This window comes from Alosa alosa, chromosome 18 (genome assembly GCF_017589495.1).
Source record: "Alosa alosa isolate M-15738 ecotype Scorff River chromosome 18, AALO_Geno_1.1, whole genome shotgun sequence".
Lineage (NCBI taxonomy): Eukaryota > Metazoa > Chordata > Actinopteri > Clupeiformes > Clupeidae > Alosa > Alosa alosa.
In genome coordinates, this window is record NC_063206.1 from 28,541,195 (window position 1) to 28,565,004 (window position 23,810).

Below are 23,810 nucleotides of genomic sequence, written 5' to 3' on the forward strand. Positions count from 1 at the left end.
AAGACACTTTTGTAAAAGCAAGTTACATTGTATTGAAACAATGAACCAAAGAAAACACATCAGAGAGGTATCTCACCCCTTCCTTCAGTGCTCCCTGAGAAACTCTACTCAGACAGGCTGTCCCGACACATGGACTAAAAAAATTAAGGATTTCCTCTTGGGCTTTTTTCAATATTTTCTGTAATTTTATAGACCAAACAACTAATCGGTTAATCTAGAAAATAATCAACAGGTTACAGTTTTTTTCAGTCGCTAACAAGCGTTTGTCTAACCAGTTTTATCACATTTTCAAAACTCTAAACACAATTAGCACAGCATCTGTCTTTTATGGCCATACCTTTCACACATTTCATGTTGTTTTCACACAATATGCAGTCAGTGAACACATTTCCACAATGCTTAAATTTTCTTAACAAACAAGCTATACCTCCCAGCAAAACTATGGATTGTTTTTGTAGTATTTACGAATGTTAACACACAACATCCCACAATAGCAAACACAATATTTCAAACCTTGGATACAGTATAAAAACCTCTGCTTCTGCTACCAAATGGTTTTGCATCGCCTTGGATAATATCAGATGCGATGTGTGGCCTAACTCTGAAGATCGCAGAGATTAGATACAGTAATTTTGTGCTTTTTTTTACAGTAGTCCCCCTTTCATCTGGGCTTTTTTATTTTTATTTTTTGTTCAGAATGCTCTTGTGTGTTTCATGGATATTTTGTTCACTGTAAGCAATACTGTAAAACTTTTTCTGTTCTATCATACTGTAAACAGTATGTCTACTGTACCTCCTGTAGTAAACAGTAAAGGGGAAAAAAATGATTTGCTTTTTACTGGAATGCTTTTGAATGTGAACATTACATGTGGCCATACAATTCCCAACCAAGAAATTTAGTGTAAAAACGGTGGATTGCATGCAAATACCTGTAAAACTGAAACTTAAAAGTGTATGCAGTTTTGTAATGTCAACAATAGCCAGTATTTTGAAACCATGTACTTTGATTGACTGCATGTACCTTGTGAAGTGAAAACAAGTGTTATTCTTTGACAGAATAATTTCATTTTGAGTCAGATTTCCAATGTTTTGGTAAAGTTATAGTGTGCAGAGAAAGCTGTGTTCTGTTTTGAAATTAAGAGTTAGTATATATTTAACAACATGTATTTTTGAGAAGAAAATTCTATCTAAAGTATAGGTAAGCGTTGTTAGCGATTTAAAAAAACTGTAATACATACTATGAAAATAGATTTTTAACCCTATAAATATCCTCACCATATTGATAAAGATATACAAAATGGTTGAATATAAACATGCCAGTGATTGTTTGTTGAGATTTAAGATAAATTGCAATCCCATGGCCATTATATGAAACACTAAGGTGCTCATTAAATAAGTGCTCACTCACATGCTCCCACCCTATGGGGTTAGCAGGCAGGGAAGTCCCATGGCCTCCACTCATCCTCACGTGGACACAACAGTCATACATATGCAGTCAAGGTGCATCTAACTCCTCACAAGATCCCTTCAGAGGTTAGGACTATACATATGAATCACAGAGATAACATACAATTCAGTAGCCGTGTTTAGCTCTATTAACTTTTAAACAGCGTTTAATTCAAAACTTTAAGACCTTTTAAAAACATTATGAATGAAGGATATGAGGTGAAATGATCAGAATTAATATATATGTAAATAAATGTGTAATGTAATTCAGGCTATTCAGGTTGCAAAGTTCATATTACTATAATTCATGATGGGGAAAACAACATTTTAAAGCGTGATGGATGCGTTTAAATGACCCTGTGGAAGTAGCGCTCAATGAGCACTAACATCATGAAGACATATCTAAACATACAATAAACAACTACCACCTCTATTAGTAAATCACTGCTCCAGTTGTCATGTACTGCCATCTATCTTGTGTAACTCTCCAATGTATATCTGTATGCATTATGCAAAGCATCTTAGAGTGCCTAGAAAATAACTGTGAGTATTACTATAATTATCATAAATAATACATTTCTCTCTATTAATAATCATTTACAATACTGATCAGAGTGCATATTATGGTCTTTACTGTGCTGTGTACATGGCTGAGGAGTACAGGAATGCGGTGTAACGATGTAGAAAACATCTGTTCCACTGTTCTTATGCCTCACCTGAACTTCATGGTTGATTCCTTACTAGAACGAGCAGAGCAGTGGAATTCCTGAGCCCCAGAGCCTTCTAGAATTCTTTGCAGATTACGCTCAGTGATGCCACCTCCTGTAGCAGAAAAAAGCAATATTTATTTAATGTTTATTAACATTTAAGAATTGTTTGTGTCAAAATATACCAGAAAAACCTCAACAGGGATCAAATTTGGTCATCGTGCTGCTCAGTCTATGAAAAACTTCCTGTTGATATGTTTGAGAAGGGTCCGTGTACTTTTGCGTTCATTCATTATTCTTTTTTGGAAGTGAAATGGAAAATGGAAAAACAAGTGGTATATGACTTGATGAAGTTCTATAGTCACTTGCTAAAAAGACATTGGCGCAAGATGTGGATGCTTAGCGTAGGAACTTGACGTATCGTCAGCAAACACAGCGGCCAACCCCGAGTGCATTCAAACTTCTGTAGACTGCTTCAACCCGATGAAAATGTATGACCGGCAGGTGACCAAAGGAACCATTGTTTCATAAAATCTAGTTCAGACCTTGTAAGTAGCCTACTGTCCAAATAACGCTGTTACAGGGCGTATTGTTTATTGCAAATCATTTATCTTTATTGCATTTTGCATTTCACGTTATCCATTAAGTCAACTTTGTCTTTGTAGCCCTAATCCCTGAAATAGGTGAAAATATGGGATAATTTTCAATTAGCAAGTGACTATAACTTCAAAAGTCATATACCACTTTTCCATTTTACTTCCAAAATAGAATAATGAGTGAACGCTTCCTGATTCTGCACTACAAAGGTTTAAAATGTAAACTTTAATACCTTTCCACACACGACACACACCACCCCCTTCATAAATACCACATGTAAGTTTTGAAAAGTTCTGTAAAAAATGTAGGGACACACTCACACAGTTTATTTACAAAGTGAACTCACCTGGCATGATGACTATTCTTCCCTTAGCCTGTTGAAAAAATACAGAAAAGGTGAATCTAATGTAACGTTTTTACATATAAAGCAAAGTTGAAATGAAATAAATAAAAACAATCCGCCTGAATAAAAGCCAACCGACTGAAAACTGACCTCTATTTTTATCTTCCTTGAAGCTTTTTAGCGATTCAGTCGGAGGGCTGACATCAGCCATCAGACACTTTTGATTAGCCTGGCTGATGACTAACATGGCAATAGTTCTGACCAATGGAAACTGACTGAAATCAGTTCATCATCACAGGATATTGGAATGAAGGACAAATGTGTGAAAACTGGGGCAAGCTCATACCTGTTCCACTAGCCTCTTGATGAGAGGAAGACCCTCCAATACAGAGCTGTCAAGGCCGCTGGTCAGCACTCGTTCAAAGCCTAGAGAAATAAGAGTTTCCAAGGCAACGACAGGATTGTGGACCATATCAAAGGCTGTGAGGGCAGATAACAGAAACCCTTTTAAAATCTCTTAGACACAAACTCCCAAAACACAACAGGTAATGTAAATGGGATAGGTGTGCTGCGTTCACGCCGACTTTAGGAGTGAGATATGGTTGTATTGTGTGCGAGCAAACATGTGAATTACAAATTACCTCTGTGAAATGTGACAGGAAGAGGCCGGCTGGCAGCTGTTGAAAGACATTCAAATTCAACCACAAAACAAGCCATTTTAGCGAGTGGCAATTCTATCTGAATTTTGAGTAGGGTTGTTGAGACTACAAAATGATTTGAACATTAGCTTGTATCACAGATATAAGTATAAGTGGATTTAAACCAGATCACACGCATTTCCATTAATGAGCCCACATATTTTTCCCTTAAGTCACACACTAGAATAGCCAAAAGCCACAGCAAAATGTGGATTTAATTCCATTTAGCCCAGGTTCTAACCACCATAAGGCTTTTGTTCCCCTCTAGTGCTGGAGTTTACCTAACAGCTCCATGCAAAGCTCAGCATCTACTTTTCCATCCTCAGTCAGGGCTCCCAACACCAGTCCATCTGCACCATGGCTCTTCATCATCTCAATGTCCTTCCTCATCACCTCCACCTCACGGTCGGAATACAGGAAGTCCCCGCCACGGGGACGGATCATGGCATAAACTGGGATGCGGACATACTGCTTCACTACCTGCAACAGGCCTATGGGGAAAGGCAGCTCATGGAACACAATTATGCACTTAAGGTTCTGCAACACACCGTCTTCTTTGATTCAAAAAGTGATTTAATTGTACAACTTTTCGTCCACTCTGGCTTTGTCAGGTACATTTACACACACACACAAAGAAGACAGTGTGGGATATTTTTCTTTTTAAAAAATTCCATAAGAACCACTATTGGAGAGTTACAGATAATAGTATGGTGTCTTGTGTAATTCCGCTGGATTTTCTTGTAAAAAATTATTTTTTTGCATATTTTGCTAGTATAGAGTCTAAGGAACAAGATTTTTTTTGTCTTCAAATTTTCACGATCCATTTTCACACTTACATGACATCATAATTTATATAATGCATAATTATGACCGCCGTGCAGCGAAGTGGCGGTCATATAGGTTTAGTCAGATTTTTTTTTTTTTCCCGCATGTCCAAATTTCCGTCAAGGATTCCCGGGACACTGAAAGACCGGGGGACACGAAACTTGGTGGGCATGTAACCACACATGGATAGCATGGAACCATCGTTTTTCGTTTTGATCTGTAGCCCCCCCCCGCTGGACTGGACCCCCTGAAAGGAGGGTAGGGCAGACACAGTTTTCTGTGAATATCTCGAGAACCGTAGGGTTTAGGAGGACCATTTTGTTTTGTATGTTGATCTCAAGGGGCCATGTCAACCCATTCCATAACCACTCATTTCATGTATAGCGCCACCTAGTTAAACACAAAAAAGTAAAAATGAGGTGTTGTAATCGCAGGTATCTGTGACCTAACATAGTCAAAACTGCACAAAATTGGAAGTGTAGGATCATTATGACACCCTCTGAATGCACACCAAGTTTCGTGGAATTCCGTTCATGCGGGGCCACACAATAAATTCATTTATGTTACCATACACCAACTGGCCTGTAGGTGGCCGGAGACAGTTTTCTGTGAATATCTCGAGAACCGTAGGGCCTAGGAGGTCCACCTTTTTTTTGTATGTTGGTCTTAAGGGGGCATGTCAACCCATCCCATCATCTGTAATACATACTATGAAAATAGATTTTTAACCCTATAAATATCCTCACCATATTGATAAAGATATACAAAATGGTTGAATATAAACATGCCAGTGATTGTTTGTTGAGATTTAAGATAAATTGCAATCCCATGGCCATTATATGAAACACTAAGGTGCTCATTAAATAAGTGCTCACTCACATGCTCCCACCCTATGGGGTTAGCAGGCAGGGAAGTCCCATGGCCTCCACTCATCCTCACGTGGACACAACAGTCATACATATGCAGTCAAGGTGCATCTAACTCCTCACAAGATCCCTTCAGAGGTTAGGACTATACATATGAATCACAGAGATAACATACAATTCAGTAGCCGTGTTTAGCTCTATTAACTTGGAAGGGCCAACTGTGATAATACATAAGCTATATTTAACCAGTTAATGAAAATGAAAATATATATATATATATATCATACAGAAATAACTATCAAGTGCTTTATTGAATTGAAAGAGATGACATTGACTTGATAGAGGTTGTGTTGTTTGAAATGAATTTCCCCAATGTGATAACCCCCAGCCCACTTGCAATGTTTGCAGTTAATCATTGCATCACACTTGATAATCACATGGATGACATCAGTCGTTCAGAATGGTGTTGGAGCTCAAGGACACAGCAGTATTCAATGTACAATGCAGCCCACATTACAGCAACAGGCATTTATAATATAAAAAACAAAACAAAAGAAGTCAGACATCCACTCTGAAAGTGAGAATAAGAGATGAAGCTGTGGTTGTGGCAACAATCACTGAGGGATATGAACCGTTAGCACCTTATCAGTAGGGAGTGGCTAACAGACTAATCATCCACTGATAGGTAAATAGGTATGTAGAGATGAGTGGCATGGCAAACAAGAAACACTTCATCCCCTGCATTAAAACCACCATAAGAACCCCATCCCCTTGCATAAAAAACACCATAAGAACCCCAGCAACACCCTAGAAACCATATCATTTACCCTAGCAACAACCTAGCAACCACCACTACAATGTCAACCTACTGTAGCAACCAACATGATTACCCTAGCAACCAGTATAGCAAACCACTTTATTTGGCATAGCAACCATCATATGTACCCTACAGTAGCAACACCATTGTAACAATCTCTGCATTATCTGTTTTTACTCTGTATGATATTTTACATAATATTCTCGGCCTCTTTCTCAGCGGCTCTCTGCCGATACACACACATCTCTCTTCGCTGCTGCTCACTTACTGTAGCTGGCAAGAAACCACACAGAGAAGTAGTTCACACACAAAAACAAACACTCATCAAGCAGCACTGTATAATAGCAGTCAGATTGCAAGTTCATAGACACAAGCCTAGTTCTCATTTATGCCAGCCATGAGCTCTCATGGTTTTGGTTCGTTTAGATTCACCATACCTAGAGATTGGCATGGTTTTATTTCAGTTAGCCTAATAGATGGTTTGATTTGCATTGAGAGATGATCTTATGGAAAGTACCCCATGCTAATCGTGAGATATGGTGAAGGGTATGTGATGATGTGGGGCTATTTTAATTCCAAAGGCCAAGGGAACTTTATCAGGATGCATGAAATAACTGGCCTTTAAAAATAAAAATATGCCTGCCTTTATGGGAATTTAACATAGGGGTATGAATACTTATGGCCCGGTTTTTTTGAGGATATTTATTTTGAAGATAATAATGTATATTTACGATCCACAGTGTTTCCCACAGAATTGAATTCTATTTGTGGTGGTAGGTTTGCAGAATTAACCTGAATGCAACAGTTTTTAACAAATTAGCACAGCGTGGTTATGATGCTAACCAGATTTAAGCACAATGTAGTACAACCTGGAAAATCATTGCGTGATAGTCAATGTTGATATTGTGGTGGGCCGCCACAAATAAGTCAGTGTATGGGAAACACTGATACATTATTCATTCACATGCACATTCACAAACACACTCATCACAATGGTGCTGAGTGTGTTTCACTAATTCACAGATTGGGATAAATGCAGAGACCAAATTTCCCTCATGGGATCAAAAGAGTATACTTATACATCATAGTAGTGTGTGATTCTAACAGTGACACAGCACATGGCAGTGGCTCATCAAAGCCAAATGTTCTGATATCATAGATACTAGATACTGATCTTGGAGAATTTTTTTTTATTAATTTCACCAGTGTAATTTTCTATTCAGATTCAATCTTTCTGTGACATATGACCTACATGATTTGTAAAGGTAATTTTAGATCATTTATAATTTCTACCAGATCATAATCTCTATGTATACCATCTTCGACAGGTCAGGATAAAAAACATCAAACCACAAGACAGAGTACACAAACAAAAACTCTGAAGCTCATACTGTATCTATTCTCACCATTCTGTAAACATCACAGTACAGATACTGATTCTTTTCTTCTTTTGATTTGTCAACCCATATCAAGGTTTCACAAGTATGTCCAGTTTTATTGGTGGAAACATTGTCTTGTTGATGATTTACACCAAATTCTGTCTCTGCTCTCCATTAGGAAAGAACCAGTTCCAAGAGGGTGCAAAGGGGACCAGCCCGCAGCACCCTAAAGAGTGTTTTTGGCGATGGCATTCAGTGTGCGGACCTTGGTCATATCAGCCACTTTAAGGGAATACTCAGGCATGGATACAGCAGCTCCCATGTTAACACTGGAGTTCCTACGCAATGAAGCAGACACGGTAAAAAAAGGTATTACAATTTTGGCAATCCCCACCCACCAACACACTTCACCTCACCCCCAACCCACTCACTGTCTTCTTTTAGTGAAATCAGAGTAACAGCGTTTAATTCAAAACTTTAAGACCTTTTAAAAACATTATGAATGAAGGATATGAGGTGAAATGATCAGAATGAATATATATGTAAATAAATGTGTAATGTAATTCAGGCTATTCAGGTTGCAAAGTTCATATTACTATAATTCATGATGGGGAAAACAACATTTTAAAGCGTGATGGATGCGTTTAAATGACCCTCTGTGGAAGTAGCTACCAATGAGCACTAACATCATGAAGACATATCTAAACATACAATAAACAACTACCACCTCTATTAGTAAATCACTGCTCCAGTTGTCATGTACTGCCATCTATCTTGTGTAACTCTCCAATGTATATCTGTATGCATTATGCAAAGCATCTTAGAGTGCCTAGAAAATAACTGTGAGTATTACTATAATTATCATAAATAATACATTTCTCTCTATTAATAATCATTTACAATACTGATCAGAGTGCATATTATGGTCTTTACTGTGCTGTGTACATGGCTGAGGAGTACAGGAATGCGGTGTAACGATGTAGAAAACATCTGTTCCACTGTTCTTATGCCTCACCTGAACTTCATGGTTGATTCCTTACTAGAACGAGCAGAGCAGTGGAATTCCTGAGCCCCAGAGCCTTCTAGAATTCTTTGCAGATTACGCTCAGTGATGCCACCTCCTGTAGCAGAAAAAAGCAATATTTATTTAATGTTTATTAACATTTAAGAATTGTTTGTGTCAAAATATACCAGAAAAACCTCAACAGGGATCAAATTTGGTCATCGTGCTGCTCAGTCTATGAAAAAACTTCCTGTTGATATGTTTGAGAAAGGTCCGTGGTACTTTTATGCTCATTCATTATTCTTTTTGGAAGTGAAATGGAAAATGGAAAAACAAGTGGTATATGACTTGCTAAAAAGACATTGGCGCAAGATGTGGATGCTTAGCGTAGGAACTTGACGTATCGTCAGCAAACACAGCGGCCAACCCCGAGTGCATTCAAACTTCTGTAGACTGCTTCAACCCGATGAAAATGTATGACCGGCAGGTGACCAAAGGAACCATTGTTTCATAAAATCTAGTTCAGACCTTGTAAGTAGCCTACTGTCCAAATAACGCTGTTACAGGGCGTATTGTTTATTGCAAATCATTTATCTTTATTGCATTTTGCATTTCACGTTATCCATTAAGTCAACTTTGTCTTTGTAGCCTAATCCCTGAAATAGGTGAAAATATGGGATAATTTTCAATTAGCAAGTGACTATAACTTCAAAAAGTCATATACCACTTTTCCATTTTACTTCCAAAATAGAATAATGAGTGAACGCTTCCTGATTCTGCACTACAAAGGTTTAAAATGTAAACTTTAATACCTTTCCACACACGCACACACACCACCCCCTTCATAAATACCACACATGTAAGTTTTGAAAAGTTCTGTAAAAATGTAGGGACACACTCACACAGTTTATTTACAAAGTGAACTCACCTGGCATGATGACTATTCTTCCCTTAGCCTGTTGAAAAAATACAGAAAAGGTGAATCTAATGTAACGTTTTTACATATAAAGCAAAGTTGAAATGAAATAAATAAAAACAATCCGCCTGAATAAAAGCCAACCGACTGAAAACTGACCTCTATTTTTATCTTCCTTGAAGCTTTTTAGCGATTCAGTCGGAGGGCTGACATCAGCCATCAGACACTTTTGATTAGCCTGGCTGATGACTAACATGGCAATAGTTCTGACCAATGGAAACTGACTGAAATCAGTTCATCATCACAGGATATTGGAATGAAGGACAAATGTGTGAAAACTGGGGCAAGCTCATACCTGTTCCACTAGCCTCTTGATGAGAGGAAGACCCTCCAATACAGAGCTGTCAAGGTCAGCTGGTCAGCACTCGCTCAAAGCCTAGAGAAATAAGAGTTTCCAAGGCAACGACAGGATTGTGGACCATATCAAAGGCTGTGAGGGCAGATAACAGAAACCCTTTTAAAATCTCTTAGACACAAACTCCCAAAACACAACAGGTAATGTAAATGGGATAGGTGTGCTTATGCTCACGCCGACTTTAGGAGTGAGATATGGTTGTATTGTGTGCGAGCAAACATGTGAATTACAAATTACCTCTGTGAAATGTGACAGGGAAGAGGCGGGCTGGCAGCTGTTGAAAGACATTCAAATTCAACCACAAAACAAGCCATTTTAGCGAAAGTGGCAATTCTATCTGAATTTTGAGTAGGGTTGTTGAGACTACAAAATGATTTGAACATTAGCTTGTATCACAGATATAAGTATAAGTGGATTTAAACCAGATCACACGATTTCCATTAATGAGCCCACATATTTTTCCTTTAAGTCACACACTAGAATAGCCAAAAGCCACAGCAAAATGTGGATTTAATTCCATTTAGCCCAGGTTCTAACCACCATAAGGCTTTTGTTCCCCTCTAGTGCTGGAGTTTACCTAACAGCTCCATGCAAAGCTCAGCATCTACTTTTCCATCCTCAGTCAGGGCTCCCAACACCAGTCCATCTGCACCATGGCTCTTCATCATCTCAATGTCCTTCCTCATCACCTCCACCTCACGGTCGGAATACAGGAAGTCCCCGCCACGGGGACGGATCATGGCATAAACTGGGATGCGGACATACTGCTTCACTACCTGCAACAGGCCTATGGGGAAAGGCAGCTCATGGAACACAATTATGCACTTAAGGTTCTGCAACACACCGTCTTCTTTGATTCAAAAAGTGATTTAATTGTACAACTTTTCGTCCACTCTGGCTTTGTCAGGTACATTTACACACACACACAAAGAAGACAGTGTGGGGATATTTTCTTTTTTAAAAAATTCCATAAGAACCACTATTGGAGAGTTACAGATAATAGTATGGTGTCTTGTGTAATTCCGCTGGATTTTCTTGTAAAAAATTATTTTTTTGCATATTTTGCTAGTATAGAGTCTAAGGAACAAGATTTTTTTTGTCTTCAAATTTTCACGATCCATTTTCACACTTACATGACATCATCATTTATATAATGCATAATTATGACCGGGCCGCAGCTGAAGCGGCGGTCATATAGGTTTAGTCAGATTTTTTTTTTTTCCCGCATGTCCAAATTTCCGTCCAAGGATTCCCGGACACTGAAAGACCGGGGACACGAAAACTTGGTGGGCATGTAACCCCACATGGATAGCATGGAACCATCGTTTTTTTTTTGATCTGTAGCCCCCCCGCTGGACTGGACCCCCTGAAAGGAGGGTAGGGCAGACACAGTTTTCTGTGAATATCTCGAGAACCGTAGGGTTTAGGAGGACCATTTTGTTTTGTATGTTGATCTCAAGGGGCCATGTCAACCCATTCCATAACCACTCATTTCATGTATAGCCCACCTAGTTAAACACAAAAAGTAAAAATGAGGTGTTGTAATCGCAGGTATCTGTGACCTAACATAGTCAAAATTGCACAAAATTATGACACCCTCTGAATGCACACCAAGTTTCGTGGAATTCCGTTCATGCGGGGCCACACAATAAATTAATTTATGTTACTATACACCAACTGGCCTGTAGGTGGCCGGAGACAGTTTTCTGTGAATATCTCGAGAACCGTAGGGCCTAGGAGGTCCACCTTTTTTTTGTATGTTGGTCTTAAGGGGGCATGTCAACCCATCCCATTACCACTTGTTTCATGTATAGCGCCACCTAGTTAAAAATTAAAAAGCAAAAACTTAGGTGTTTTCATCACAATATCTCTGGCTGACATGGTCAAAATTGCACGAAATTGAAAGTGTAGGATCATTATGACACCTTCCGAATGCATGCCAAGTTTTGTGAACTTTCGTTCATGGGGGGCCTTAAAATAAAATGATTTATGTGTACATTTAGTGACCGTACACCAACAAGGATTCCCGGGACACTGAAAGACCGGGGTACACGAAACTTGGTGGACATGTAACCCCACATGGATAGCATGGAACCATCGTTTTTCGTTTTGATCTGTAGCCCCCCCGCTGGACTGGACCCCCCCGAAAAGAGGGTAGGGCAGACACAGTTTTCTGTGAATATCTTGAGAACCCATTCCATGTGCACACATGTGCATAAACAGATACACACGCACACACATACATTCACACTAATCATACGTATGACACATACTCACACAGTAGACATATGTATGCATGCATGCACATGCACAAACACACACACAAAACACACAAGACAAACACACACACACACACACACACACACACACACACACACACACACACACACACATAAACATAAACGTGTGCACGCACACATGCACACAATTCAAGAATTTCTCAGAGTTATGAACAGGCAAGATGGGGGTGGGGTTGTATAAAATTAATTTTACATGTGAAATCTATGAACTAATCATGTTTTGGTACTTGTTGTCTAGCAGATACCAGTGAGAATTGAGTGTGGATAATGCAATTTAGTGAGACAGTTGAATTTAGGCCTTTTTGTTTATTTTTGTGGAAAAAATGTGCTGGACTGGGCGGAGGTCATATTTTGTACCGCTTCAAGTGTACATCTAGTTAAGACTGGGACTACTATCACTTGGGGGTCAAATGTGAGAAAACACTGGTAAAGAGGGTATTCTGCCTAATTTTTGGGTGCTGATTCTGAATATCATATTTACTTAGCTGATTTTTTAGTTTTAAACCTGCTAATTAGCATTTATGCCTAAAACTGGCCTCCATAGGCAACATAGAACGGGTGAATAGGGTAAAAAAATTAACTCCTTGATATTCTTATGAAACTTTACTAGTTGATTATTTATGTAGAGACAATATTTTGCATTACAAGTTTTCTGAAAATATGTTTAGGGATGTAATTTAACAATATCTCATTAATTATGCACTAATTTGCATACATTTCAATTACAGACATCTGAATATTGGATAGTTAACATTGAATGTAGTCAAGTTCAGGTTTGCCTTCAGAACTTTTTCTGGATTCAGAGAATGGCTTGTTCAAGCGCCAGTCCTAGGTTATGCCGATTTCAGTCGTCCCTTTATCTTAGAGACGGATGCAAGCCATGCAGGATTGGGGGCAGTTCTGTCACAGGAGAAGGATGGGTTACAGCGTGGTGCAAACGTGGTGATCTGAGTGTGAGCACTGTGTGGTTGCTAAAGCAAGACAACCCAAGCCAGAACCTTTTTGGGAAATATGTTAGCCACTAAGCCTTTGTAGATAATCTCCATTGACTTTACTCTCTTGGATTGGGCTAGCACAGGACAAGCGAATTTTCTGGTAGTCACAAATGCTTTCTCAAAGTTTACCCAGGCCTTTCTCACCCCTGATCAGAGAGCTTCCACCATAGATTCTAACTGAGAGATGATTCTATTTGTATGGCGTGCCAAGGAGAATCCACTCTGATCAGGGGCGCTGCTTTGAGGGGGAGCTGTTGAAGCACCTGTGTGACACCTACATCATAACAAAGACTAGAACCACCACTTATCCTCCAGAGGGGAATGGTCAATGTGAACGTTTCAACAGGACACTTCATGACTTGCTCAGGACCTTACCCCCTGAAAAGAAACGTAAATGGCCCCAGTTGCTCCCTCAGCTCCTGTTCGCCTATAATACCACCATGTACCAGTCCACACAGCACTCCCCATACGAGCTGATGTTCGGTCAGAAGCCACAGTTACCAGTCGACCACCTACTTGGAAATACTGGAGGTGACCACAGGGATAGTCCACCGACTGATTGGGTGGTGCAACATCAAGAGTACCTGACTTCTGTCTATGCTAGTGCTAGGAGACACTTAAAAGAGGCTGCGGCATATCGTAGGCATGGTGGTCCTAACACTGTAGTCCTCTTCAAAGTGGTTGTATGCACATCCAACCTCACTGAGGCCAGGTGCAGGACAAAAAAGCTTATCAAGGAAAGAAGAGTAGTTGTCCGCACACTGCAATCATAACACATAATAACGCTTCGCCTTATCAGGCCTGATGAAGACCCTGGTGGGTCAAACGCTATGCTATGTTTTAACTCAATAAATTTAGTTCTTCTGGGAGATTGCAGTGTGCGGTCCTGACACTGTACCCATATTACCACCTGGCACTCTAGTCTTTTTCTAGTGGGCAGTGGTAGTGTAGTGGTTAAGGAGCTGGGCTAGTGTGCAGTAGCCTGAAAGTTGTCGGTTCAATTCCCGGCTTTCACTGTTATGCCCTTGAGCAAGGCACTTAACCCCAAGTTGCTCCAGGGAAAATGTGATCCCTTGTAATATAGCTGACATACAGTATGTAAGTGACTTTGGTCAAGAAGTGTCTGCTAAATATAATGTACATGTAAGCTCTTTTGCAAGAACCATTTTCACGGTCGCCACAAAATCCAGGATACATGGGTGTCTACCAAGTATGAAATTGTGGAGTGTCTTGATGGAATTGGCACACACTATAAGATCAGGCTGTATTGGGAAGAGACGTTCCACTCATAATACTACCAGACAGCATTCAAACCCCTTCCACCTCCCACAGTCTGTTTCACATGAGTTCTCTGCCACTGTAGCAGAAGTAAATATTCTCCCCATCCCCTTCAGGCCTTGGCAGTAGATAGGTATGCTACCAGGACAGTGAACTTTTAAAGCCAGGTGTGTATGTGGAAAAGCTGACTTGCAGCGCTGGCGCACACGCCCACCCGTGGGTGATCATATGCGTAGCTTCCTCTCTGGGAGAACAATGCCGGTCATTTGAAATTTTTGGCGCATGGGTGTTTGTGGTTGTTGTTGGAAGAACATGGCTTTATTCTTAATTCTAAGAATTCATTGCTTCTCGCATGCCCGGCCTGTTGGCTGTGAATAACCCGTTGCTTTTAAAGAGAGCAAATGCACATGGTTTAGTGTTTGAGCAATGTTTTTCCTTGAGTTATTTGTTTTTTGTATTAGTTCGGGCTGTGAAGGCCATCCGTGGTTTGTTTGTTTGTTTGTACCTTATATTCTTTTTGTTAATTTTGCCTACCTTTACTCAACTACCCATGCCTATGACACCTAGTGGTGTACTGTGTTGCCTGTACTATTATAAGATTATTTCCAAGACAAACTTCTCTTAAGGTAGACAATAGAATGACATGGCAGGTCAAGGAAAGCATCAAGAAAAGCAAAGATTAAGAAATCTTTTTTGACATACAATATGTCCCGATCAACCATCTGCAATCTACTAACATTTAACCCCGAGTTACTTTGTGCCCCGCGCTCCCCTGCAGCTTTCTGAAGCGGTGTTTCTGAAGCTGTAGGCCTAACAACACATACCACCCTGCCGTGAAAAAGCTTAACGTAGCTTTATGTCCCAAAACGGCAACAAGTCGCTTTTACTCCCCAGATAGAGGCCATTATAAAGAACGTTTAACGTGTCACAAAAACAGCTATCAATTAATCACCAAACGTCTTATAAACAAGTCTTGCCAGGAGCAACACTTTGCAAAAAATATTAACAAATAGGCCTAGGCCAGTTTATACGGCTCTGCTCCTGCCTAGATTCGAACTCAGAACTGCCTGAAAGTAGTAAAAAAAACATAACTATTCACGAGGTTTCTGGGCAGCATGTTCTGTTAGCAAGCGAACTTCTCATGACTGCCGACAAAGTCTACTGCCAGCTGAGGAAGCTCTCATTTTAAAACATTACTGAGAGACAGGCACTGTACAATCAAGAAATCTTGCCACTGAATCCAAAGCTATGTTTAACATTATGTACAAAGCTTATGCTACAGTGGACTAGCATGTTGCAGAGGCTGCTAAAAACACAGAGAAACAAACTGAAAACTCGGCCAATCACAGTATATAAGTATATAAGTATATATACTCTTTTGATCCCGTGAGGGAAATTTGGTCTCTGCATTTATCCCAATCCGTGAATTAGTGAAACACACTCAGCACACAGTGAGCACACAGTGAGGTGAAGCACACACTAATCCCCGGGCGCAGTGAGCTGCCTGCAACAACAGCGCGCCGGGGAGCAGTGAGGGGTTAGGTGCCTTGCTCAAGGGCACTTCAGCCGTGCCTACTGGTCGGGGTTCGAACCGGCAACCCTCCGGTAACAAGTCCGAAGCGCTAACCAGTAGGCCACGACTGCCCCCACAGCCCTTGCTCGGCCAATCACAGCCTCTTGCTGTCCGGTTCAACCGCAGAACGCCACAGCGGACTATGCTGCCCCCAAGCGGCTGCAGTTGTACTTATATTTCACCCAGCTGCGTGAATCACCTTGATCGTGAATGAAGTGTCAATTTTTAACTGGGACCCACTGTATTGGTCAGTTAACCACATTACTATGAGACGGTGTTCCACAAATTTTCAGTCCGTATGGATGTGTTTTCACGTAGATCTACAGCAAAACGTCTTTTGAAGGCATCAAAGTAAATAGCTGGTAGGCAACTTGTCTTTCGATTACTGAGTTGTGGGTGCAGCTCACTGACTAATAATCGTCTTGTAGGCTAAAAATGAACACCGTTTTGAAACATGTAGTCAACACATAGGAACTATCTTCTCTTAAAAGAAACGTGACCCAGCGGAGTTAGTTGTAACGCTGTTACAACTGTAGGCTGCAATGATTGCAATACAAAAATATGCGCGTGTTAGTTTAGTTAGTTTTGTGATGTTTTGCACTTTTGCCTCATGTTTTCAGGTTTGAGGGCTTTTTTTGCGACGTCTGTTATCTAGTTCAATAACAAGTGTTGCTTGTTAAAACATGTGACTAGTGAAACTCAAATGATTTTAGAAATATTTAGCCAAAGCCAAAAAGTGTTACTTTGTGCCCCGCGCTCCCCCACTGCTTGTGAAAGAAGGGGATGGGGGAAGGGGGCTTAACGTGAAAAGCTTAATGTCCCAAAACGGCAACGAGTCGTTTTAGGCTACTCCCCGCAGGCCTTCATAATGGTAGGCTACAGGAAGTAGGGGGAGGGTATGGGATGACCAGAGCCGTCATCTATCGTCTTTCCAGGCACACACAGCTCGTTACCATATAGCCTATCGACTGCCTTAACAGATAGGCTCTGCTCTTGGGTTTGGCCTCACAGCGAACTCAATCCTCTTGTTGCTTGCAGTTTGTTAAATAAAGCAATGCAGATTACATTATTTATTTCTGATTAATTGCGTCTTTTGAGGTCTTTTGCAACATTTGCTTGTTAGGCTGGGCTACTGTCAATGTCCTGTAGCCTACAGGTCAATGTTCAACTATTGCTGGTGGGCCTACAGGCTATTAATCAATTAGGGACTGTTCGTTATTTATTTAAGGGGCTACCGGAGGAGTTTTGGGAGCGTTAGTCAAAAAAGACGTGACCCTCCCTCACCAGCATTTTTTTTTTCTATGACCCTCCAAAGTGATTGAGAAAAAACGCATGACCCTCCCCATTTCCAACAATTTATTGATGCCTTAGGCTACTGGGTCAATTTGGGAGCTTGCATGCTACGACTTCTTCCTTGAAATGCTTGAAAAGGCTGTCGTTTGCACAATTTCACAAATAATCACCGGGACCGAAACAAACCTGTCAACTTTTCCCGGGTTTATCACGTATTTTAACTTTTTTCCTCGCTGTCATAGGAGCTGCAGGGCCGTTGCAAGGGGGTGCGAGGCCCTGTGCGAACTTGACAGATGCAAGGCCCTTTTCACTTACGTGCATGAAATCATGCGATAGCTTACTTTACACATAGCCAAGGCTACCGTCGGTGTATTTTAATAGTAGCCTAGTCTAATAAGCTACATCAGCTTGTATTTAAGAGGGGAAATTCAATTGTATAGCCTATAACTATTATTTACTATTAGCTGAGTCACATATTTGGCCATTTGGTGTTTATTATAGGCTACATCACGAAACCAAATAGTGTAACAAAGGCTTTACCAGGGGGACACTTTAACAGGGGGAATTAATTGGGCATGGATCATTGTGCTGAACGGTATTTGTCAATGAGTAGAAACACACACGACATTCAAACTATTGCTACTGGTCTGTAGGCTAACATTGGACAAATAAATGACACTGACTCGTATATCCTGACTCAGGAAAAAAAAATCATTTTATTGCTTTGCCGCAAACTCAGCAATGAAATCATAGGCCAGTTTGCAGGTAGCCTATAACGTTTTTTTCAATTCATAGAAGGGAGAGCCCAGTCTCTCCTGTGACATGAGGTGCGCAAATAGTTTTTAATAGCCTGTTCAACTTCGAAAAGCTTCGTTCACCCGATGTCAGTCACTGATCGCAATTTCAAAGTTCGGGAAGCTTCGTTCAATCTTTTTAAGTTTTAAGTGCAGTAGGCCCATATCTGCCCCCTTTGGAATTATATCTCGAGCCTATTATAAGGTCCAGTGCGTTATGTCCTGGGATTCGGACGTGCTCAAAAAGAAAAGAAAAAACACTTTTTTTATAGATGGTTATGAGGAGCAATATGAGAGAGAAATTTGATGATCATTGATCGTTGTTTTGGGACGTTAAGCCTTTTCCATAGGCGTCAGTGAAGGAGATTGAAGAATGCCATTTTTTTATACGAAAATAATTCTTAACTTCAAAAACTCTGTGTCTAAAACTCAGCGTCATTCAGACTCAACCCTCTTGTTGCTTTGATATCTTTTTCGTTGTCGTTTGAACGTCGGCAAGCAGGCATGTTGCGGTTGCAATTTAAGTGAAATTTCTACAGTTTTTCTCCTACATGCTGTTAGGCTGGGCTACAATGTACTTGTACAGGTAAATGTTCAACAATTGCTGGTGTACAGGCTATAATCAATTAGCTAAATCATTTGTCCAGCTGTTTAAACATTTGTTGGTGCTATTCAAACGCAAAAGGTGCTTTGATATCTTTTTCGTTTGAACGTCGGCAAGCAGGCATGCTGAGGTTGCAATGAATGAGGATAATTGGTTTTATCTGCGGATTTATTTTTTGCATTATTTTGAATATGACTCACTCCAGTCTCAACAGCACATACTTTTTCCACACGCATCTAAGTTCTAACACACATATCCCCTCTCGCTTTCTCTCTCTCCATCCCTGCGCACGGTGCTTTCTTAAAGGAGCTGCACCATTTTACAACAATTGCATCTACATTTTCATATTAGAATGTTTTGTCAAGTGTAAGCTTAAACTACCGTGATCAATTTAAGTTCCCGTGCCCCCGCTGCGTCATGGAAGCAGTAAGTCAAGTCGCATCAAAAAGAGTAGTGGCAGAACTCCTATGTGACACCTTGTGGTTGTTTGTGTCAACTGCAGTTTGTGCCATTTCTGCTGAGAAAATGGGGTGCGTGATTCATGAAGGAACCCGTCCAAACTTAACTGGGACCCACTGTAGGCAACAAGGGTGGAGATGTTTTTACACTTTTCAGACACTCAAAGATTGAAAACTATGGATATTGTTTTAGAAGCAACAACCTTTCTACATTATCTGGGGGTTTTGTGTGCGAAAAGTGGAATTAATTGTCAAAAAAATTAGAAGAAAATGTGAAAATCACTTTTCAGACTAGATACTGTATAATTGCTTATTTTAAAACATACAGAAAAAAAAACACTAAAGATGGATCGTGAAAATTTGAGGACAAAAAATATCTTGTTCCTTAGACTCTATATTAGCAAAAAAAAAAAAATTTTTACATGAAAATCCAGCGGGACCCTATTTTCCAAACACAGCGTACTGTACTATAAAGGCATCATCTTGGGGTCACCAAGTCCCCCAAAAAATCTTCAAAAGTGACCTCACTGCTAATAGCGTATTTAAAGGGCATGCTAGGTAAAAGCCTGTCCAGTCATTTAATTACCAATGTAAACGGCAGGAGTTACTGAACGGTACAGTGACTTTGTCTGGAAGTGTGGTCTATTGTCAGATGAAATGAAAATTGCACTATTGTCAGATGAAATTAAAATTGCAAACACTTTAGGTGTGTTTGGCGTACGTAGAAGAATGACTATACTGAAAAGAACCCCATACATAATTATGCTGGAGGGGCTGTTTTTATTCCCAAAGGCCTTGGGAATCTAATTAAGGTGCATGGTATCATGAACATCAAGAAAAACCTTAACATTCTGTTGATCTCTGCCAAGACACTAAAAGTTGGCCAAGATTGGATCGTTCATCAGATCAATGAACCAAAACAAACGTCCAGATCAAAACAAATATGGTTTACTGAACACAAAATCAAGCTTTGGCCATTGCCATCTCAGTCCCCTGATCTAAACTCCATAGAAAAACAGGGGTGAGTCAAAAAGGAGAATGCACAAGTGTTGACCTATGAATTTGGACGATCTGGGAAGATTTTGTAAAGACGAACAGTCTTATCTCTTGCTTTGTATTCTCCAAGTTTATTGGGTGTCATAGGTGAATATTACAAGCTGTTCAGGGGTGCCAATAATTGGGAGCAACATGTTCTTGTTAAAAAAAATGTATTTCTTTATGAGATTTTCCTTTGTCTTAAAATAAATTTGCTTCCCTTGAAGGTTGAATTTCCCCTATTTTTTCCATTGTGAAATTACAATAAATCACCAACAGATTATTTTTTATACCAGTTTTAGTCAACTTTAGCAGAGGTGCCAATAATTCTGGAGGGTACTATATTGTGAAGTGCTTTTAAAGCTATTCGCATAATTTGTAGGTCCCTGGCCTGGAAATGGGTACACAATGGCAGGTGTTTTGGGTCCTCTACCACTGTATCTTTAAATAAAATTCCTCAGTGGTGTCTGTGTGTGTGCATGTGGTTGTGCAGGGGTGTTAGCAGATATGCTTGTGGTAATTGTGTGCACAGTAGGGTGCTTGGGGTGAAGGTGTCAATGTGCATGTGTTTGCATGATTGTATAAGTATATAAATATAAGTATTGAGAGGGAAATTTCCCTTGTGGACAAAACAAGACTATTTCTGGACTCATGTCACTTGTATTTGTGTGATAACTGATGTAATGCCTTTATTTTCAGAGGCATAACTCACCAACGCTGGGTGTTATCCCTCCCTCTAGCAGACTGGAGCACAGCTCAAGGCGACCAGCTCCTTTGTTTGGAAATACCAAGAAAACAACATACAGTTTAGCTGTGTAGATAGCTTTGAATGACTTCCACTGAATCTGAATATTGCCTGATAGGTAACATAGTGTGCTCTTCAAGAATTTAAGAATCAATTCAAATACTTATCAAAGGAACATTGGATAGGCTAACACACAGTGTGTGACGCCATGACACAGGGGAGAGAGAGGGATGCATGCTGAGTATGACATTACCTCCTCTTTCGGCATTAATGGCTGACTCTACAGAGTCTACACACACTTCCATGAGAAAACCCTCTGACATCCTAGAAAGAAATGATGACCGTCAACACTACAGCAGCAGTATGGTGCAGAACATCCAGTCAAAAGTTTGGGGTCACTTAAAATTTCCATTCCACTCCATTATAGACACAATACCAGCTGAGATCAGTTGCATTGTTTTCTTAGTAACAGAGTAACAACAGTTCAGAGTAACAGTTTTCAGATTACATTATGTGCTTACATTGCAAAAGGGTTCTCAACTGTTGTAGAAACAAATGGCTGATTTTTAATGCAATATCTACATTGCCCATTAGTTCAAGTTGGGTTTATTGTCATATGTATTTAGTAGGCCTACAATACAATGAAATGCATTTTGCTCCATCACTCACATGCAGTATAACAGACAAGGAGACATATAACAGACAAAAAAACAGACATAAAGTGTATAGTGCAAGACAGAAAGTGCATCAGTTATTCAACAGTCTGACCGCCTGTGGAAAAAAAACTATTACTGAGACGGGTGGTGCTGGATTTAATGCTCCGGTAACGTCTCCCGGATGGTAGGGGAGAGAACAGAGCATGAGCGGGATGATTGGGGTCTCTAATAATACAATCAGCTTTTCTCTTGCAGTGGGAAGTGTAAATGTCGTGGAGATCAGGTAGGTCAGCGTCAGTAATCCTGGCTGCTGACTTGACAACTCTTTTCAAATGTTTACAGTCATGGGAGGTTGTGCTCCCATACCACACTGTGATGCAAAAAGAAAGAACGCTCTCAATGGTGCATCGGTAGAAACTCACAAGTGCTCTGGTACTTAGGCCAAACTTTTTAAGACGCCTCAGAAAATAAAGGCGTTGTTGTGCCTTCTTGAGGGTGCACTTGGTGTTCAATGACCATGCGAGTGTCAATTATCAGCAACCATTCATCCAATGTTCCAAAGGCACATTCTGTTTACTAATCTGATATCATTTTTAAAGGCTAACTGAGAAAACATTGGAGAACCAGTTTGCAATTATGTAAGCACATAATGTAATTCGAAAACTACTACCCTGATTAAGAAAGCTGGTATTCTGTCTATAATGGAGTGGAATGGAAATTTCATAGTGACCCCAAGCTTTTGACTAGTAGTGTAGGTATCAAAACTCACTTGAAACTTAACGGCAGGTTACATACCGAATCTATATGTCCAGCTATAAGATGTATCGTAACACCCCCAATTATCACCACTTTTGTTCAGAAATTCTAAAACAACGATGTTTTTTTAACACTTCAGAATAACATTTGCTAAATTAACCTGACATTTTTCAGTAGCCATAGGTGTGTAGATTTGAACAAAATCTGGTTTGTTTGTTAACGGGAGCATTTACTGCCTGAAATATCCGATTTTGTTTAGCACGCTCGGAGTTATAGTGCTGGCCTGATGGGTCGCCTATTTACACCGTTTCAACGGCACATGAACGGTTAGACCAAGCGGTTGTGTACATGCAGCCTTACAACACTGTATTTGAGTCACGGTAAAATGTCGTTTTTGGTACATAGCTAATTTAGATACACCTAAGGTGTGTGTGGTTGCGTTTCTTTAGGAGTCTGCTGTCTTGGTTTGTATAGAAATTGATATTAAGTGACGCATACACGCAAGACGGTGGAAATACGGGACCGACGGTAATAGGAGTTCCGATATAGCATTCATTAGTACACAGTTTAGCACTGTAGTTGCAAGTCCCACTTTATTAATTGGTCTGTTATAAGTACAATTATGAATGCTCTGAGGATATCTTGCAATCAATGTAGTAATTAAATGCAGGTCGTGCAGTAGATACCAATGACTACAGGATAACTATAAATCCGATAGGCTAGCTAACAAAGTAAGCAAATGTTAGCTAATTGGCGTTTGCTACTAAACAAATGACGAGCAACATTAATGGAACATTCACATTGCCATGCAAGTACTGTCTTGCAGATAAAGAAACATGGAGTCGTTGACTTTAAACAATTTGCAAAAAATACATATTAAAACAGAAATAAAAGACAGTATGCCGCATGAAGTTTCCCAAACTCTTGACAGCTGCAAAGTTTACCTGCTAACTTCGGACATCGGGCATTGAGCACGCCGCAACCTTTAACCCGCGTTATCTCCACCGTGCGATTTTGATTGGCTTTCAGTAAATGTTGTTTATGTGTGCTAAATTTTAACAGTCTATGAATTTCAAATGGATATCATATCACTGAAGGTTCGGTGAAGAAATTCGAAGTATGTCTATTTCTGAGCCATAGCCATTGGCATTTATACGGAACCCATTCATGACTTCTTGCAGACTTAAAGTGGAAAGTGAAAACTCATAGTAAGTCCGCAATGCATTTTCAATCGCTTGGTATTAAGCTTGCTCTAGTCAGTTTCTAGTGAAAATCTCTACCAAGGAGATGCTTCCTTCCTAGCACGTCAGA

The 23,810-nt window shown here is 40.0% G+C and overlaps 2 protein-coding genes across 3 annotated transcripts; both read right to left on the bottom strand.

The window, feature by feature from the left end:
* Positions 1 to 2,087: 2,087 nt before the first annotated feature.
* Positions 2,088 to 4,409, bottom strand: LOC125311766 (copper homeostasis protein cutC homolog). Of its 2 annotated transcripts, none has more exons than XM_048270081.1 (5): positions 4,073 to 4,409; positions 3,735 to 3,770; positions 3,440 to 3,519; positions 3,097 to 3,124; positions 2,088 to 2,268 (listed from the first exon to the last, which is right to left on the bottom strand). In XM_048270081.1, exons 1-5 carry the CDS (start codon positions 4,233 to 4,235, stop codon positions 2,159 to 2,161), a joined length of 417 nt encoding a protein of 138 aa, XP_048126038.1. In that variant the 5' UTR covers positions 4,236 to 4,409; the 3' UTR covers positions 2,088 to 2,158. The 2 variants fall into 2 exon arrangements, with proteins under 2 accessions (XP_048126038.1, XP_048126037.1); XM_048270080.1 differs by having other exon boundaries at positions 2,100 to 2,268; positions 3,440 to 3,573; positions 4,073 to 4,403.
* A 3,065-nt stretch (positions 4,410 to 7,474) lies between these two features.
* Positions 7,475 to 23,761, bottom strand: LOC125311261 (copper homeostasis protein cutC homolog). The gene is given in 10 exon segments (XM_048269150.1): positions 7,475 to 8,016; positions 8,694 to 8,799; positions 9,610 to 9,637; positions 9,953 to 10,009; positions 10,011 to 10,087; positions 10,250 to 10,279; positions 10,590 to 10,799; positions 21,055 to 21,114; positions 21,341 to 21,411; positions 23,444 to 23,761. Coding segments are annotated over 10 exon segments (768 nt in total). The 5' UTR covers positions 23,461 to 23,761; the 3' UTR covers positions 7,475 to 7,904.
* Between the last annotated feature and the right edge of the window lie 49 nt (positions 23,762 to 23,810).

Coding starts and splice junctions, on each gene's coding strand:
- LOC125311766 (XM_048270080.1), bottom strand. CDS start 4,235: ATGATCCGTCCCCGTGGCGGGGACTTCCTGTATTCCGACCGTGAGGTG. Junction 3,574..3,734: donor TCCTGTCACATTTCACAGAG/GTAATTTGTAAT, acceptor CTGCCCTCACAG/CCTTTGATATGGTCCACAAT. Junction 2,269..3,096: donor AAGAATAGTCATCATGCCAG/GTGAGTTCACTT, acceptor TTTCTGCTACAG/GAGGTGGCATCACTGAGCGT.